Source organism: Chrysemys picta, chromosome 17 (assembly GCF_011386835.1).
Source record: "Chrysemys picta bellii isolate R12L10 chromosome 17, ASM1138683v2, whole genome shotgun sequence".
NCBI classification, from domain to species: Eukaryota; Metazoa; Chordata; order Testudines; family Emydidae; genus Chrysemys; species Chrysemys picta.
The window spans coordinates 23107813-23126497 of NC_088807.1; the positions used below are offsets into that span (position 1 = coordinate 23107813).

The window sequence follows — 18685 nt, forward strand, 5'->3', positions numbered from 1 at the left end:
CCTGCTGGAGGGGCCGGGCCCTGCGCTGTGTGTGTGTGTGTCCCTGGCGCCCCCTGCTGGAGGGGCCGGGCCCTGCGCTGTGTGTGTGTCCCTGGCGCCCCCTGCTGGAGGGGCCGGGCCCCGCGCTCTGTGTGTGTCCCTGGCGCCCCCTGCTGGAGGGGCCGGGCCCCGCGCTGTGTGTGTGTGTCCCTGGCGCCCCCTGCTGGAGGGGCCGGGCCCGCGCTGTGTGTGTGTGTGTCCCTGGCGCCCCCTGCTGGAGGGGCCGGGCCTCGCGCTGTGTGTGTGTCCCTGGCGCCCCCTGCTGGAGGGGCCGGGCCCTGCGCTGTGTGTGTCCCTGGCGCCCCCTGCTGGAGGGGCCGGGCCCCGCGCTGTGTGTGTGTCCCTGGCGCCCCCTGCTGGAGGGGCCGGGCCCTGCGCTGGGTGTGTCCCTGCGCCCCCTGCTGGAGGGGCCGGGCCCCGCGCTCTGTGTGTGTCCCTGCGCCCCCTGCTGGAGGGGCCGGGCCCCGCGCTCTGTGTGTGTCCCTGGCGCCCCCTGCTGGAGGGGCCGGGCCCTGCGCTGTGTGTGTCCCTGGCGCCCCCTGCTGGAGGGGCCGGGCCCTGCGCTGGGTGTGTCCCTGCGCCCCCTGCTGGAGGGGCCGGGCCCCGCGCTCTGTGTGTGTCCCTGGCGCCCCCTGCTGGAGGGGCCGGGCCCTGCGCTGTGTGTGTGTCCCTGGTGCCCCCGCTGGAGGGGCCGGGCCCCGCGCTGTGTGTGTGTCCCTGGCGCCCCCTGCTGGAGGGGCCGGGCCCTGCGCTGGGTGTGTCCCTGGCGCCCCCTGCTGGAGGGGCCGGGCCCTGCGCTGTGTGTGTGTCCCTGGCGCCCCCTGCTGGAGGGGCCGGGCCCTGCGCTGTGTGTGTGTGTCCCTGGCGCCCCCTGCTGGAGGGGCCGGGCCCTGCGCTGTGTGTGTGTCCCTGGCGCCCCCTGCTGGAGGGGCCGGGCCCTGCGCTGGGTGTGTCCCTGGCGCCCCCTGCTGGAGGGGCCGGGCCCTGCGCTCTGTGTGTGTCCCTGGCGCCCCCTGCTGGAGGAGACGGGCCCTGCGCTGTGTGTGTGTCCCTGGTGCCCCCGCTGGAGGGGCCGGGCCCCGCGCTGTGTGTGTGTCCCTGGCGCCCCCTGCTGGAGGGGCCGGGCCCTGCGCTCTGTGTGTGTGTCCCTGGCGCCCCCTGCTGGAGGGGCCGGGCCCTGCGCTGTGTGTGTCCCTGGCGCCCCCTGCTGGAGGGGCCGGGCCCCGCGCTGTGTGTGTGTGTCCCTGGCGCCCCCTGCTGGAGGGGCCGGGCCCTGCGCTCTGTGTGTGTCCCTGGCGCCCCCTGCTGGAGGAGACGGGCCCTGCGCTGTGTGTGTGTCCCTGCGCCCCCTGCTGGAGGGGCCGGGCCCTGCACTGTGTGTGTCCCTGGCGCCCCCTGCTGGAGGGGCCGGGCCCTGCGCTGGGTGTGTCCCTGGCGCCCCCTGCTGGAGGGGCCGGGCCCCGCGCTGTGTGTGTCCCTGGCGCCCCCTGCTGGAGGGGCCGGGCCCCGCGCTGTGTGTGTGTCCCTGCGCCCCCTGCTGGAGGGGCCGGGCCCTGCACTGTGTGTGTGTCCCTGGCGCCCCCCGCTGGAGGGGCCGGGCCCTGCGCTGTGTGTGTGTCCCTGGCGCCCCCTGCTGGAGGGGCCGGGCCCCGCGCTCTGTGTGTCCCTGGCGCCCCCTGCTGGAGGGGCCGGGCCCTGCGCTGTGTGTGTGTCCCTGGCGCCTCCTGCTGGAGGGGCCGGGCCCCGCGCTGTGTGTGTGTCCCTGGCGCGCCCTGCTGGAGGGGCCGGGCCCTGCGCTCTGTTTGTGTCCCTGCGCCCCCTGCTGGAGGGGCCGGGCCCTGCCCTGTGTGTGTGTCCCTGGCGCCCCCTGCTGGAGGGGCCGGGCCCCGCGCTGAGTGTGTGTCCCTGGCGCCCCCTGCTGGAGGGGCCGGGCCCCGCGCTGAGTGTGTGTCCCTGCGCCCCCTGCTGGAGGGGCCGGGCCCTGCGCTGTGTGTGTGTCCCTAGCGCCCCCTGCTGGAGGGGCCGGGCCCCGCGCTGTGTGTGTGTCCCTGGCGCGCCCTGCTGGAGGGCCCGGGCCCCGCGCTGTGTGTGTGTCCCTGGCGCCCCCTGCTGGAGGGGCCGGGCCCCGCGCTGAGTGTGTGTCCCTGGCGCCCCCTGCTGGAGGGGCCGGGCCCTGCGCTGTGTGTGTGTCCCTGCGCCCCCTGCTGGAGGGGCCGGGCCCCGCGCTGGGTGTGTCCCTGGCGCCCCCTGCTGGAGGGGCCGGGCCCCGCGCTGTGTGTGTGTCCCTGGCGCCCCCTGCTGGAGGGGCCGGGCCCCGCGCTGTGTGTGTGTCCCTGGCGCCCCCTGCTGGAGGGGCCGGGCCCCGCGCTGTGTGTGTCCCTGGCGCCCCCTGCTGGAGGGGCCGGGCCCCGCGCTGTGTGTGTGTCCCTGGCGCCCCCTGCTGGAGGGGCCGGGCCCCGCGCTGTGTGTGTGTCCCTGGCGCCCCCTGCTGGAGGGGCCGGGCCCTGCGCTTTGTGTGTGTCCCTGGCGCCCCCTGCTGGAGGGGCCGGGCCCTGCGCTGTGTGTGTGTCCCTGGCGCCCCCTGCTGGAGGGGCCGGGCCCTGCGCTCTGTGTGTCCCTGGCGCCCCCTGCTGGAGGGGCCGGGCCCTGCGCTCTGTGTGTCCCTGGCGCCCCCTGCTGGAGGGGCCGGGCCCTGCGCTCTGTGTGTGTCCCTGGCGCCCCCTGCTGGAGGGGCCGGGCCCCGCGCTGTGTGTGTCCCTGGCGCCCCCTGCTGGAGGGGCCGGGCCCCGCGCTGTGTGTGTGTCCCTGGCGCCCCCCGCTGGAGGGGCCGGGCCCTGCGCTTTGTGTGTGTCCCTGGCGCCCCCTGCTGGAGGGGCCGGGCCCTGCGCTGAGTGTGTGTCCCTGGCGCCCCCTGCTGGAGGGGCCGGGCCCTGCGCTGTGTGTGTGTCCCTGGCGCCCCCTGCTGGAGGGGCCGGGCCCTGCGCTCTGTGTGTCCCTGGCGCCCCCTGCTGGAGGGGCCGGGCCCTGCGCTGTGTGTGTGTCCCTGGCGCCCCCTGCTGGAGGGGCCGGGCCCTGCACTGTGTGTGTGTCCCTGGCGCCCCCTGCTGGAGGGGCCGGGCCCTGCGCTGTGTGTGTCCCTGGCGCCCCCTGCTGGAGGGGCCGGGCCCTGCTCCTCACCGCCCCCGCCCCAGTTGCTGATCGGGATGAACCATTCCAGCCTGGGGATCCTAACCCAGAGCCCCCCTCTTTCCCCACCCCCCTCCTTCCCTGCGCGGGGAGAGCCCCCCAGCCCCCCCCCTCCCTGCAAGGAGAGAGCCCCCTCCCCTTCCCTCCCAGCCTGCGCCGGAAGAGCCCCTCCCCTCCCCGGGATGGCAGAGTCCCCTCCCCCTTCCTCCCTGCCACGGGGGAGCCCCTCCCCCTCCTGTCCCCACCCCCCGCCCCACCCCGCCGCCGTTCAGCACCGCGGGGCGGACAGCTCCGAGCCCCGCTCCGCCGCCCCTGCGCCTGCCCCCCGCCGCGATGGAGGGAGACGGTAGGAGCCCCCCGCCCCCACTCCCCCATGGGAACAGCCGGCGCTGAGGACTTGGGGGGTCTCGAACTGCGGGGGGGGGGGAACAAAGCCGCGGGGCGGGGAGCGGCTGAAGGGTCCGACCGCGGCTGGGAGAGGGGGGGCTGACCGTGGCTCCGGGCCGGGTGCCGGCTGGGTCCATCGGTGTCACTCTGGAGTGACACCCGTTTACACAGGCTGAGGATCCGTCCCTGTGTCTTGATGGGCAAATTCGCTCCATAGAGGGCCAGAGACTCAGCTGGTGTCTAAAGGGGTGTCACTCCAGAGTGACTCTGAGTCACACCAGCTGGGGGTCTGGCCCCACTGATCCAATGGAGCTGCGGGCTGATGGCCCCAGTTGAGGGTTGGCCCCATTGACCCCAATGGAACTACAGCAGATGGACCTAGCTGGGGGTCTGGCCCCATTGACCCCAGTGGAGCTACGGCCACTGGCCCAGCTGGGGGTCTGGCCCCATTGACCCCAATGGAGCTGCAGCCACTGAATACTGGCCCCCTTGGGGAGCGGTGAGGGTCTGATGGACAGAGGGGAGCTCCCGGCCCTGGGTGAGGTGGGGGGGACCTGGGGTCAGATTCCGGGAGGGGGCTGGGCTGGAAGCGGAGTCATGCTGGGAATTCGGAGGATCGATATCCCGGCGCTGCCGGCTCCCATCCGGTGTGGGTCTCATGGGACCCGGGGCGCCGGAGGCTCCTGGCTGGCTCCGGAGCTGACTCACGGCGGCTGGGGCTGGGGAGGAGCCCGTCTCTTGCCCTGATGCCCCAAGTGGGGGCACCCGCTGACCACCAGGGCCAGGCAGCGGCCGGCGCAGATCGATGGGGTCGGCAAGGTGGGGTCCAACTTAACAGGTGAAACCATCTCTCCAGCCACAGACCCACCGACCATCCCCGGTCAGGCCAGCTGGGGGGCTGGCCCCATGGATCCAGTGGAGCTGCGGCCGATGGGCGATGTCCAGTGCTCAAAGCACATGCCCTGTAGCACAGACCCTGTGTGGGTGGTGGTGCGGGGGGTTGGAGCCAGGACTCCTGGGTTCTCTCCTGGCTCTGGGAGGGGAGTGGGGGCTGGTGGTTAGAGCAGGGGGGGCTGGGAGCCAGGACTCCTGGGTTCTCTCCTGGCTCTGGGAGGGGAGTGGGGGCTGGTGGTTAGAGCCGGGGGGAGCTGGGAACCAGGACTCCTGGGTTCTCTCCTGGCTCTGGGAGGGGAGTGGGGGCTGGTGGTTAGAGCAGGGGGGGCTGGGAGCCAGGACTCCTGGGTTCTCTCCTGGCTCTGGGAGGGGAGTGGGGGCTGGTGGTTAGAGCAGGGGGGGCTGGGAGCCAGGACTCCTGGGTTCTCTCCTGGCTCTGGGAGGGGAGTGGGGGCTGGTGGTTAGAACAGGGGAGGCTGGGAGCCAGGACTCCTGGGTTCTCCCCAGCTCACTTGCCCCCTGGCTGGGCCCCGGGCTTGCAGCGCGTTGGGTTTCGTGGCGGGGCGGGGGCTGTTGTGGTGCGGAAGGGCCCAGCTGTTGCGGCTGCTCCTGCCTCGGGGCACACGGGGGTGTGTGGGAAACACACGTACGCAGGGAGTCAGAACCGGAAAACCGCACATGCAGGCAGGACACGTGCACCCGCTCTGCCAGCCCGGCCCTGGGCTCCCCCCCTGCACCGGTGCCCCTCACTCCCGACCCGCAGCCCCTGGGCTCCCCCCAGCTCTGCCGGTGCCCCTCACTCCCGATCCACAGCCCCTGGGCTCCCCCCAGCTCTGCCGGTGCCCCTCACTCCCGACCCGCAGCCCCTGGGCTCCCCCCAGCTCTGCTGGTGCCCCTCACTCCCGACCCGCAGGCCCTGGGCTCCCCCCAGCTCTGCCGGTGCCCCTCACTCCCGACCCGCAGCCCCTGGGCTCCCCCCAGCTCTGCTGGTGCCCCTCACTCCCGACCCGCAGGCCCTGGGCTCCCCCCAGCTCTGCCGGTGCCCCTCACTCCCGACCCGCAGCCCCTGGGCTCCCCCCAGCTCTGCCGGTGCCCCTCACTCCCGATCCGCAGCCCCTGCTAGCCCAGCTCCGGGCTCCCCCCTTACACAGCTTTTCCCCTGTCCCCACCCCCAGGGGAAGCCTTTACAGGGTGGGGGGTTCAGTTCTTCTGGCCTATTCAGCCATATCGCCCCCCGTTGCTGAGGCTGTGAGTTCGTGCCCCTCGGAGGTTGTGCTGTAACAGGGCCCCGGCCCCACTTCCGATGGGGCTCAAGCCCAGAAAACTCATTTCACGGCGGTGGGAAATGGCAGCGGGGGAGAGGTTGGCTGACTCAGAGAACCCACCTCCCAGAGCTAGAGAGAGAACCCAGGAGTCCTGGCTCCCAGCCCCCCACGCCCCCCCTCTAACCACTAGACCCCACTCCCCTCCCAGAGCCAGGGAGAGAACCCAGGAGTTGTGATACACTGCGTCACTCCGCTGACACTGTCCGACGTTTTCATTAAAGTGATGTGGTTCCCCCAGCCCCACAGCGCGGACGTCGGGCTGACGGGTGGGGACGTGTGTTCGGGGCTTTGTCTGTTGGCCTTTGGGGGCTGGGGGCTGCCCTGAGCCAGCCAGTCCCTGCCCTGGGACCGGATGGGAGCCGGCGACCCCTAGAGGGGACAGGCCCCGTGCCCCATTTCCTGCCCCCCTGAGCCAGCCAGTCCCTGCCCTGGGGCCAGATGGGAGCCAGCACCCCCTAGAGGGGATAGGCCCTGTGTCCCATTCCCTGCCCCCCTGAGCCAGCCAGTCCCTGCCCTGGGGCCGGATGGGAGCCAGCGCCCCCTAGAGGGGACAGGCCCCGTGCCCCATGCCTCCTTCCATGGTGGTGTTTTCCGGTGGTTGCTCTGTTTGACGAAGGCCTGGGCTGACGGGCGCTGGCGGGGGGGTGGGGGGAGCTGTCACCCAGCTCTGCACAAGCGGGCGTCTGGGCCCGGGGCGGCAAGATTGCGTGAGCAAGAGACAGAGACAGAGACAGAGCCGGCCGGCGCTGGCTGAGCAGTCACAGGGGCCGAGGGGCCCACGGCTCCGATCTGGGGCAGGGGCCGGATCCTGCGCTAGACGGGCCCGAGGGTTTGAGCCGGGGGTGTGGGGGGCGGTTACCTGTGTTACCCTGGGTCTGTGCACATCCAGCCATAGGAAGCAGGCAGCTGGGTTTGTGCTTAAAGCACTCGACTGCGAGCCAGGACGTCTGGGTCCTTTCCCCAGATTCAAACCCCACCCCGCCCGAGATGGGAGCCCGTCACGCCGGGCACTGCCCAGGCCTGGCCCCCGCCCCAGCTGGAGCCAGGCCCTGCCCGCCCCAGGGAGCTCACAGCCTGAATCAAGGGGGGCTTGTGCTTTCATGAGGGGAAACTGAGGCCCAGGGCGGGCCCAGACCCACAGAGGAGGCGTCTGGAACTGGACCCAGGCATCCCACGGGCCAGGCGGAGGTGGTGAGACCCTGCCCGGGCCGGGGGAGGTGAAGGCTCCAGCCCCGATGACGCCCGCCCCACGACGTGCAGCGCCGCTCGCTCCCCGCCCGGCACTGGGTCAATCCTGCTGGTTGGGGGGCGGGGTAGGAATTAATCCACTCGGCTCCATCTGTGAGCTGGGGGGGGGGATTAGTGAGCAGGGCCGGCCCCAGGCTCTTTAACGGGCTCTAATGGGATCAGAGCCTGGGAAGAGGGGGCAGGAGAGAGAGAAACTCCCCATCAGCCAGCCCCCAACATTCCCTGTCTGTCTGTCCCCCCTTCTAGCCAACCCCCCTCTCAGCCTCCAGCTATCGAGAAATCCCAATGCACCCTCTGTCCGGCCAGCCGGCCCCGGCCCCAAGCTAGCCAGCCCTCTACCCGTCCCCACCAGCCCGTCTCTCGGCCACCAGCCCCGGCCCCAAGCTAGCCAGCTCTCTACCCATCCCCACCACCCCGTCTCTCGGCCACCAGCCAGCCAGCCAGCCCCAGCCCCAAACTAGCCACCCCTCTACCCGTCCCCACCACCCCGTCTCTCGGCCACCAGCCAGCCAGCCAGCCAGCCCCAGCCCCAAACTAGCCACCCCTCTACCCGTCCCCACCACCCCGTCTCTCGGCCACCAGCCAGCCAGCCCCGGCCCCAAGCTAGCCAGCCCTCTACCCGTCCTCACCACCCCCGTCTCTCTCCCACCAAAGGATACACCCACCCTCCCGGTGCTCTGCCTTGGGTAACCATGAAGACCGGCCTCTCTCCCATCCCCTGGGCTGGTGTGGGGGAGGATAGACTGGAAGGGACGACAACTCCCTGTGACACTGAGCGCAGCGCTGCCCCCTGCTGGGCAGGATCAGAGCACGCTCTGCTTTGTGGCATAGACCCTGCAGGGCAACTGGTTAATGGGGATTCTCCTCTGGCAACGCCAGGAATCCCCCATCCATGAGCTCCTCCCCACACCTGGACAGTCAGCACTACACCCGGGTCCGTTTACAGCCCATTATGGAGTCAGACACTAACAGTACCTGGTATGGCAGGAAAGGTGTGGGGGGGGATCTAATGGTTAGAGCAGGGGGGGCTGGTGGGTTAGAGCAGGGGGAGCTGGAAGCCAGAACTCCTGGGTTCTCTCCCCATCTCTAGGAGGAGAGTGAGGTACGGTGGTTAGAGCAGTGGGAGGCTGGGAGCCAGGACTCCTGGGTTCTCTCCCTGGCTCTGGAAGGGGAGTGAGGTCCAGTGGTTAGAGCAGTGGGGGGCTGGGAGCCAGGACTCCTGGGTTCTCTCCCCATCTCTAGGAGGAGAGTGAGGTACGGTGGTTAGAGCAGTGGGGGGCTGGGAGCCAGGACTCCTGGGTTCTCTCCCTGGCTCTGGAAGGGGAGTGAGGTCCAGTGGTTAGAGCAGTGGGGGGCTGGGAGCCAGGACTCCTGGGTTCTCTCCCTGGCTCTGGAAGGGGAATGAGGTCCAGTGGTTAGAGCAGTGGGGGTCTGGGAGCCAGGACTCCTGGGTTCGATTCCTCACCCCGTGAAGTGCAGGGCGCAGAGGCAGTTTGCCAGCGGGGAGCAACGCGAGCTCCAAGTCTGTGTTTGTGGCTCAGCCGTTGTCCCCCGGGGCGGCCCCGGCCCATTGCACAAAAGATGGAGGAGCCTGTCAGGGTCAGGACCAGCAGGGAGGCGCGTAGAACCGGGACTCAGTTTGATTGATTGCCCAGTTTGATTGTCCTTCTGCTGGGCGGGGGCTTCCCGGGCCTAGGTTCACACATTTAGGGCAAATCTTTTCAAACTGATCAAGCTAATTTGACCTATTTCCTGGATTCCCGACCTCGCCTGTGCGGTTAACGCCGGCGGCAACTTACAAGCGCCTTGCCAGGGCTAAACAACGCACACGTATAAGACCAGTACCTATCCTGAGCAAAACTGACCTAGTCAGTCAGCATCCCACATACCACCCCTCGCTGAAGGGACCCCCTCACCAAGGATCCCTAGGTTTTGCCCTGCCACAGCTCCGCTCTCTGATTTGGTGGCAGCAGTGGGATCCCGCAGTGCCTACCCCAGAAGCCAGGGGGAGACTGCTTGGGAGGGGGGTGGTATCTCCTCCTGCACAGACAAAGCCTCCTGCAGGGAGGGGTTGGTGGGGACCCCCCCACACACACAGAAATGGGGCTGGTAGTTAACACCCCCGCGAGATGTATGGGGCACTTGGGACAATTCCCACCTCTCTGAGCAATAGATTCAGGCTCTCGGCAGACTCAGGCGGGGGGGGGGGACGGGCACCCTTGGGGCAGTCCCTCTGCCCCCGTGATGATCGGCTGACCCAGACCTGTGCCCTCCCCTCCCCCAGGTGCAAAGATGAATGCAGCTCGGAGATCGGCCATGCTGGCCTCGGAGGTGACTGTGCCTCCCACCGAGCCGGCCGCGAACGCCACCGGGACGCCCAGCAAGGAGGACGTCTTCTCCGACATGAAGGACAAGTTCATGAACAAGCTCAGCAAGTTGCCAAGTGAGTGCTCGGGCGGGGGGGGGGATCCTCACCCCATAGCCCCCGTGTCCCACCCCATCTCAGCACTGGGTCAGAGGTCCCTGTAGAAGCACTCCCCACCCCCCCGCCCCAGAAGGGCCGCGTCCCAGCGCCGGGCGAGGGGTCCCCCATCCCCAGCCCCCCACCCCCCGCCCCAGAGGGGCCGCGTCTCACTCCTGCTCTGTCCCCGCCGCAGTCCCGCCCTGGGCCGTGGCCACCATCCTGCTCGTGGTGGCTCTTCTCCTGCTCTGCTGCTGCGTCTGCGCCTGCAAGAAATGCGGGAAGCGGAAGAAGGGGAAGAAGGGGAAGGAGAAAGCGAAGGCTCAGATCAACCTGAAGGAGGTGAAGGACCTGGGTCAGAGCTACATCGACAAGGTGAGGCCCCCTCTAGGGGGCGCCGGCTCCCACCCGGCCCCAGGGCAGGGACTGGCTGGCTCAGGGGGGTGGGGAATGGGGCACGGGGCCTGTCCCCTCTAGGGGGCGCCGGCTCCCACCCGGCCCCAGGGGGGACAGAGGGGGGCTCAGTTCTGGACTCAGCTGCTATTGACCTGCTTATCTCCTAAGCCTCTCAGATGCCTGAGCCGTCGGCCCCTGAGGCAGCAGCCTCTGACCTTGGGGGCTGCCTGGATGCTCCGCCGAGGGGGGGGGGGTAGTTCTGTGTGGGATGGGGGGGGCAGAGTGCAGCAATTGTGGGTCATGGTTGTATAAGTGATGTGTGTCTGTCTCTCCCTGGCGCCCCCTGCTGGAGGGGCCGGGCCCTGCGCTGAGTGTGTCCCTGGCGCCCCCTGCTGGAGGGGCCGGGCCCCGCGCTGTGTGTGTGTCCCTGGCGCCCCCTGCTGAAGGGGCCGGGCCCCGCGCTGTGTGTGTCCCCCTGGCGCCCCCTGCTGGAGGGGCCGGGCCCCGCGCTGTGTGTGTGTCCCTGGTGCCCCCTGCTGGAGGGGCCGGGCCCTGCGCTGTGTGTGTGCCCCTGCGCCCCCTGCTGGAGGGACTGGGCCCCGCGCTGTGTGTCCCCCGGCGCCCCCTGCTGAAGGGGCCGGGCCCCGCGCTGTGTGTGTGTCCCTCGTGCCCCCTGCTGGAGGGGCCGGGCCCTGCGCTCTGTGTGTGTCCCTGGCGCCCCCTGCTGGAGGGGCCGGGCCCTGCGCTGTGTGTGTGTGTCCCTGGCGCCCCCTGCTGGAGGGGCCGGGCCCCGCGCTGGGTGTGCGTCCCTGGCGCCCCCTGCTGGAGGGGCCGGGCTCTGCATGTGTAACTGTGTTGGTAGCTGTACGCAGGGTGTCTCTCTCTCTCTATCCCCCCACTCCCCTGCCCCAGGTGCAGCCCGACATTGAGGACCTGGACCCGGCGCTGCTGCCCGAGCCTAAGGACGAGAAGCCCCAGGAGAAGCTGGGGAAGCTGCAGTACTCGCTGGACTACGACTTCCAGAACGGGCAGGTGGGGGTACCCGCGGGGCCTGCCAAGGGACCCAGGTGTCCGGGCTCACATCCCTCCCAATTCCAACCTAGTAAAAAACCTCTACCCTCCCAGAGCTGGGAAGGGAACATAGGACTTCTGGTTCCCAGCCCCCCCTGCTGTAACCACTAGACCCCACTCCCCTCCCAGAGCTGGGGAGAGAACCCAGGAGTCCTGCGTCGCCCGGCTGGGGCACTGCTGTGGGGGAAGCTCACAGCATGGCCGACACCCTGTGTCACACCAGGACTTTTCCCTTTCACCCTGTCCCAGCTGGTGGTGGGCATCATCCAGGCAGCCGACCTGCCGGCGCTGGACATCGGGGGCACGTCCGACCCCTACGTCAAAGTCTTCCTGCTCCCCGAGAAGAAGAAAAAACACGAGACCAAAGTGCATCGGAAAACCCTGAACCCCACGTTCAACGAGACCTTCACCTTCAAGGTAACGCCCCTCACTCCCAACCCGCAGCCCCTTCCGTGCCCCCCAACTGAGCCGGTGCCCCTCACTCCCGACCCGCAGCCCCCTCCGTGCCCCCCAACTGTGCCGGTGCCCCTCACTCCTGACCTTCAGCCCCCTCCGTGCCCCCCAGCTCTGCCGGTGCCCCTCACTCCCGACCCGCAGTCCCCTCCGTGCCCCCCAACTGTGCCGGTGCCCCTCACTCCTGACCTGCAGCCCCCTCCCTGCCCCCCAACTGTGCCGGTGCCCCTCTCTCCCGACCCGCAGCCCCCTCCCTGCCCCCCAACTGTGCTGGTGCCCCTCACTCCCGACCCACAGCCCCCTCCATGCCCCCCAGCTCTGCCGGTGCCCCTCACTCCCGACCCGCAGCCCCCTCCGTGCCCCCCAGCTCTGCCGGTGCCCCTCACTCCCGACCCGCAGCCCCGCTGGGGGAGGGGTGCTGCTGAGCTCTCCCCACCCCGCAGATCCCCTACGCGGAGCTGGGCGGGCGGACCCTGGTCATGGCCGTCTACGACTTCGACCGGTTCTCCAAGCACGACGCCATCGGGGAGCTGCGCGTGCCCATGAGCAGCGTGGACCTGGCCCAGCCCATCGAGGCCTGGCGGGACCTGCAGTCCGCGGAGCGGGAGGAGGTGAGGCCCCGCCCATGGGCTCTGTCGCCTGGCAACCCCAGGGGGGCTCTGGGGGATGGGATTCCCAGGGGGAGGGGGGCTCTGGGGATTGGGATGCCCAGGGGGGAGGGGGCTCTGGGGTTTGGGATGCCCGGGGGGGAGGGGGGCTCTGGGGGATGGGATTCCCTGGGGGGAGGGGGCCTGGGGGATGGGATTCCCAGGGGGGGCTCTGAGGGATGGGATTCCTGGGGGGGTGGGCACTGGGGGATGGGATTCTGGGGGGAAGGGGGGCTCTGGGGGATGGGATTCCCTGGGGGGAGGGGGCCTGGGGGATGGGATTCCCGGGGGGGCTCTGAGGGATGGGATTCCTGGGGGGTGGGCACTGGGGGATGGGATTCTGGGGGGAAGGGGGGCTCTGGGGGATGGGATTCCCTGGGGGGAGGGGGGCTCTGCGGGTTGGGATGCCCGGGGGGGAGGGGGCCTGGGGGATGGGATTCCCGGGGGGGCTCTGAGGGATGGGATTACCAGGGGGTGGGCACTGGGGGATGGGATTCTGGGGGGAGGGGGGCTCTGGGGGTTAGGATGCCCTGCGGGGAGGGCGGCTCTGGGGGTTGGGATGCCCGAGGGGGGAGGGGGGTTCTGGGGGATGGGATTCCCTGCGGGGAGGGGGGCTCTGGGGGTTGGGATGCCGGGGGGAGGGGGGTTCTGGGGGATGGGGGGATGTGATTCTGGGGGGAAGGGGGGATCTGAGGGTTGGGATGCCCGGGGGGAGGGGGGTTCTGGGGGATGGGATTCTGTGGGGAGGGGGGCTCTGAGGGTTGGGATGCCCGGGGGAAGGGGGGCTCTGCAGGATGGGATTCTGGGGGGGGCAGCATTGGCTAATGTGGCAGAGGGTGTCCCTAGAGGTAGGATTCCTGCGGGGGGGGAGCTACAGTCAAGCTCTCCCAGTCTGACTGTGCCACCTCCCTCCCCCCCCCCCGTGCACCACAGCAGGAGAAGTTGGGGGACGTTTGCTTCTCCCTGCGCTACGTCCCCACAGCCGGGAAGCTCACAGTCATTGTGCTGGAAGCCAAGAACCTGAAGAAGATGGATGTGGGGGGGCTGTCAGGTGAGACAGTGCTGCGAGCTTCCTCCCAGCAGTGCCCCAGCCGGGGACCCCAGCACTGCGAGCTTCCTCCCAGCAGTGCCCCAGCTGGGGACCCCGGCGCTGTGAGCTTTCCCCCAGCAGTGCCTCATCCAGGAACCCCAGCACTGCGAGCTTCCTCCTAGCAGTGCCTCAGCTGGAGACCCCGGCGCTGTGAGCTTCCCCGCAGTAGTGCCCCAGCCAAGGCCCCATCTCTGCCCCCCGTGAATCAGGCTCATGCCTGGATGTCCAGGGGGTCGAGCTCTATTCACACCCTGGCCTCGGGGCTCAGCAAACTTACTGGGGTGCTTGAACCTGTGGGAGCCAGGAATTGTGGGATAGCTACCTCGAGGGTCACCTGACTGGCCCAGCTCGGGGGCAGGGCAGGGGGTTGCTCATCAGGCCCAGGTGGGGCCTGGAGTCTCTGTTCTGAACTGTCTCTCTCCCCCCCCCCCCAGATCCCTACGTGAAAATCCACCTGATGCAGGGGGGAAAGCGGCTGAAGAAGAAGAAAACGACCATTAAGAAAAACACTCTGAACCCCTATTATAACGAATCCTTCAGCTTCGAGGTTCCCTTTGAGCAGATCCAGGTGAGTTCCCCCCAACTCTGAACCAGCCAGTCCCCGCTCTGGGGCTGGGAGGGAGCCGGCGCCCCCTAGAGGGCATGGCCCCGTGCCCCATTCCCCACCCCCTTGAGCCAGCCAGTCCCCGCTCTGGGGCCGGATGGGAGCCGGCGCCTCCTAGATGGGAGCCGGTGCCCCCTTCTCTCACCTGCTTGACGTGGATATTACTGCTGTGGGGGAAGATCACAGCACTGGGGGGGATCCCCAGCTGGGGGCACTGCTGCAGGGAAGCTCGCAGCATGGCACGGGCAATCCCTGGTTCGTGGCACTGCTGCCGGGGAAGTTCACGGCCCTGACCGATCCCCAGCTGGGGCACCGCGGTAGGTGAGTTCACCGTGGCGCCTCTCCTCCCCCGGCAGAAAGTCCAGGTTGTTCTCACCGTCCTGGATTACGACAAGCTGGGGAAGAACGAAGCCATTGGGAAGGTCTTCGTGGGCTGCAACGCTACCGGCACGGAGCTGCGTCACTGGTCCGACATGCTGGCCAATCCCCGGCGCCCCATCGCCCAGTGGCACACCTTGCAGACGGAAGAGGAGGTGGACGTGGTCGTCGGCATGAAGACCTCCTGATGCCCCTTCCTCCCCCACATCCTGGCCTAGCCGGCAGGCAGCCGTCCCATCTCCCGTCCTGAGCGAGTGGGAACGTGTGGGTGAGGCGCCTCTGGAGAATGCGTGTGTGGGGTTGCCTGTGAGCCTGTTTCCTCTTTCAGAGCTGTTCCTGTTGAAACATCTTCAAGAAAACCTTCTGTTTCTGATCCGCTGTGTGAACCGTGAGGTTTGCGTTGTGTCGAGAAGCTGGTGAGAAGTCTACTATAGGGTTACTATAGGTTTACTATGGAGTTACCATAGGGTTACTGTGGGGTTACAATAGACTGCAGTAGGTTTACACATCACGTTGTGCTGCCACATTTGAAAACTGGGTCTTGTGTGTAAACCTATTGTAAATCTGCTTACTAATAGCTTACAACAGGTTTACTTTAGGGCTACCATAGCTTTGCACGGGTGGACATCCAGCTAGGCCTCATGTAAATCTCTTGTAAATCTGTAGAGGAGGCATCCTAGAGCTTTCCACCTTTGGATCTCGCAAGTCTCCTGTGTGAAACGATTGTAGCTGTGTTTACTAAGGGTTTACAATATACTCATATACTTGGATGCTATAGCACAGTGCCACCTTTGAAAATTAAGCTTAATCTGTAACCCTATTGGACATTTGATTCCTATATGTTTACTAATGGTTTACAACAGATTCACTCCATGGTTACACTTAGCTTCACATGTTTGGATGTTATGGTAGGGTGCCATATTTTAAAACTGGGCTTCATGTGTAATCCTGTTGTAAATCTAGTCATAATAGCTTTACTACTGATTGGCTCCAGGTTCACTTACAGCTTTACACAATGTGTTTATTATAGGCTTACAATATATTTACTATGGGTTTCACACAGGTATACTTTGGGTTTACTACAGGTTCATGACAAATTTACTATAGATTTGTTGTGGTCTTATGATAGGTCTAATATAGGGTTACAACAGGTTACGGAGGGTTTACAACAGATTTACTATTACTTTACATTTTATTGAACATTAATGTAGTACATTATGACTACATTTTACTGTAGGCTTACAATGGGTTTACAACAGGTTCACTAAAGACTTACAACAGGTTCACTATGGTTTTACTATTAGCTTACAAACATGTTTATTTCAGATTTACAGCAAGTTTGCTATTAGTTTACAAACATGGGTTTACAACAAGTTCACTATGGGTTTACAACAGGTTTACTGTTGTTTTACAAACATGTTTACTATAGACTTACAACAGGTTTGCTATATGTTTACTATAGGCTTACACTGAGTTTACTGTGGGTTTAGAACAGGTTCACTACGGATGTACCAGATGTTTACAACAAGTTTACTATTGGTTTACAAACATATTTTTCTATAGTCTTACAACAGGTTTTCTATATGGCTACTACAGGCTAGCAGTGACTTTACCATGGGTTTATAACAGGTTCACTACAGACTTACATGTTTATGATAGGTTTGCAACAGCTTCATGGTGGGTTTACAATGGGTTTAAAACAGGGTCACTATGGGTTCACAGCAGGTATACTATTGGTTTACAAACATGTTTATTATAAGCTTACAACAGGTTTACAACAAGTGTACACGAGGGCCAACATTCAAATACACCTGCCTTGCTCATAGCGTCCCTCCTCTGGCTGCCTCATGGTGCACATTGGACAATCGGTCCTCGGGCATTTAAATCTACTGCAAACTTTACACATGAGACCCAGCCTCCAAATGCAGGCCCCTTTCGCACGGAAGCCCCAAAATAGGACCATCCCTTTAAGGCACCAGTATCGAAGAGCTCAGCTCCTGCCTTCTCAGTGTCCGGTGGGATTATTACCTGGCTCAGTTTAATTCACCTCCGTTGATGTTTTGTTTTGGGTTGTTTTCTGCTCAGCTTGTGCCAATGAAAACTGGCCATTCCAATTCCCCATCTATTTCCTGTTGTACCAAACCTTGCTGCTGTTCATCGATACTCGCACTTGTTAGCTAATTAACGTCCTGGGGCGGGGGGGGGGGGACTTGGTAGGATCACCCCTAGCTCTGGGAATGTTAGAGCAGGGCAGGCTGGGAGCCAGGACTCCTGGGTTCTGTTCCCGGCTCTGGGAGGGGAGTGGTGTCTAGTGGTTAGAGCGGGGGAGCTGGGTCCTATTCACCATCTGACCTCTGGCAAGCCACTTCCTCTTCATACACCCCTAAAACCGGGCTAACGCCCCAGCCTGAAGCCCTCAGACACAAGACTGCAAAGTATTAGTACAACGCCCTCTTGGCTTTCGCTACCCAGACGTCTCCTGCTTGACCCCGGAGCCACCTTTCTTCTCGTGCCCCATCTGGCTCTGTTTCAGTTCACGGGGAGCTTGGCTGTATTTCATTACTAATAGCTTCCTCCAGCTATTTAATCTCCAAAGCAGAATCTCCCATTCCTGCCTTGTCCAGGGATTTCTGTTCCTGGCAAAATGAGCCCAAGAAGAAGGACCCCTCACCAGGCCAAGAATGGTCAAGTGTAGGGGGCAGCGGCCATTTTGTCTCTTATATTGACCAAGATAGCATGTATGGTACTATCCTCCGATTGTAGAATTAGCACCCTTTGGGGACTAAAAAATGCCTTTCATCCCCCCTATTTAAATCTTATCCCCTCCGTCTCCTCTCTCTGGTCCAGAGAGACAGGCATGATTGTAGGCGTGATAGTGTCGTAATTCCTTTGGCCAAGCCCTTGTTACCTCAATAATTCTCCATCACCTTCCCCCCACCCCCACCCTCAACTTTTAGCCATAAGCAAAGTGAAGAGCAAGATGGCCTTTGTCAAGATGGACGGAGGCATTACATTACTTCCACTGACCAGTCCCTTATATCGCTCCAGCTCTCTTTATCCCCTGGCCCCAACTTCTAGCAAAAACCAGAGAGATTATCAAGAGGGTGGCCATTTGAGATGATGACCACCATTCAAGATGGTGGCCATTCAAGATGGGAATGGTCACTCAAGATGGGGATGGTCATTCAAGAGGGTGGCCATGCCACATGATGGCGAACTGTGAGACAATGCTAAATACTAGTCTCCCCAATCTCTTTTCCACCCTAAATCCCAACTTCTAGCAACAACCGGTGTGTAAATCCCCGGCGCAAACTGGCCTCTGCCAAGTGTTGAAGAGATACTGTGTCCTAGCCCCCTCCGTGAACCCCTGGTTTGTGGTTCAAGACGACCGCCCCACTTCTGTAACAATGGGTATGCCAAAAACTAGATGGCCACCACCATGCTGTGATAGACGCACTGTAAGATAATGGCAGACGGGATCGTGTACAGGCCAAAGAGGACTGTTGTAACCTATGACGTGTGTGGATTCTAGCCCCGCCCTCCCATTTTGAGGAACCTCCCTGTCCCCGCCCCTTAGCGGTGCTGTCCTTTATAAGCCGCACCCCTTTTGAACAGGTTTTCATATCGATGTCTTTGGCCGCGTGTCCGTTCAGAAATAAATCAAAGAGCTCTATCTTTCAAAGGTGTGTTCCTCATTGACTCCGACGGGGAAGTGGGGAGGTAAAAGTTAAGCTACCCTTGATTTACGGGGTGAGCGAGAGTGGACTCAGCTCCGTGTGACTCCAATCAGTTTTCTCCTTATCACGCTCCCGGTCGATAGCCCCACCACTCACCGGAGACCCTACCCCAACAAACCGGCACGCAGCTCCCAATGTTCACAAGGAACCCACCAATGACAAGCTAGGTCTGGTTCTCACAAAAGACCCTATAATAACAAACCAGCACAGAGCTCACGAGAGACCCTACAATAACAAACCAGGATGTGAAGAGCTGCGTGCCAGGCAAGCCTGATACATTCTCTCCTGGTTGCGGCCGCATGACCAGGACTTTCACAGCTGCTTCCGGTAGCTACATTTTGTAATCCCAGCAAAGGGCAGGAGAACAGGTGTTAGCCACCTGCCTGGCCCCCTGCCTGCTTAGGAACCCCGGCCTGGGGCCTGCTGATCCGAAGCAAATTATGGTATTAAATACCGTGTCCCCCAGCAAATCCCCTGCCAATCCAGGAGCAACCAAGGGCTTTAGAGGAAGATGAAAATCTCCTTTCCTTCCCAGAGATGTAATTCATTGTGTGCCATTAAGGGGAGGCGAGGTGGGGGAGGGAGCGGGACAGAGACTGGCAAAGAGGACGGGAGAGACAGAGGATGAGAGGGATGCAGGGAAAGAGCGAAGGAAGAAAAGAAAGAGACAGCTAGGTGTGCATAGGGCTGGCGGGCGGGCTAGTGAAATGAACCGATCCAAAGAGGCGTGTGTCTGGGGAGTCGATGGACTGACGGATCAGATAGATGA

At 64.5% G+C, this 18685-nt stretch overlaps 1 protein-coding gene across 1 annotated transcript; it reads left to right on the forward strand.

Annotated features, from left to right (window-relative positions):
* The first annotated feature begins 3472 nt into the window (after positions 1–3472).
* On the forward strand, positions 3473–17861 carry SYT5 (synaptotagmin 5). Its single transcript, XM_065570869.1, has 9 exons — positions 3473–3571; positions 9364–9522; positions 9737–9915; positions 10849–10968; positions 11257–11424; positions 11904–12071; positions 13041–13158; positions 13632–13765; positions 14158–17861. The coding sequence occupies exons 1-9, from the start codon at positions 3559–3561 to the stop codon at positions 14365–14367; spliced, it is 1269 nt and encodes a 422-aa protein (XP_065426941.1). The 5' UTR covers positions 3473–3558; the 3' UTR covers positions 14368–17861.
* The last annotated feature ends 824 nt before the right edge of the window (positions 17862–18685 follow it).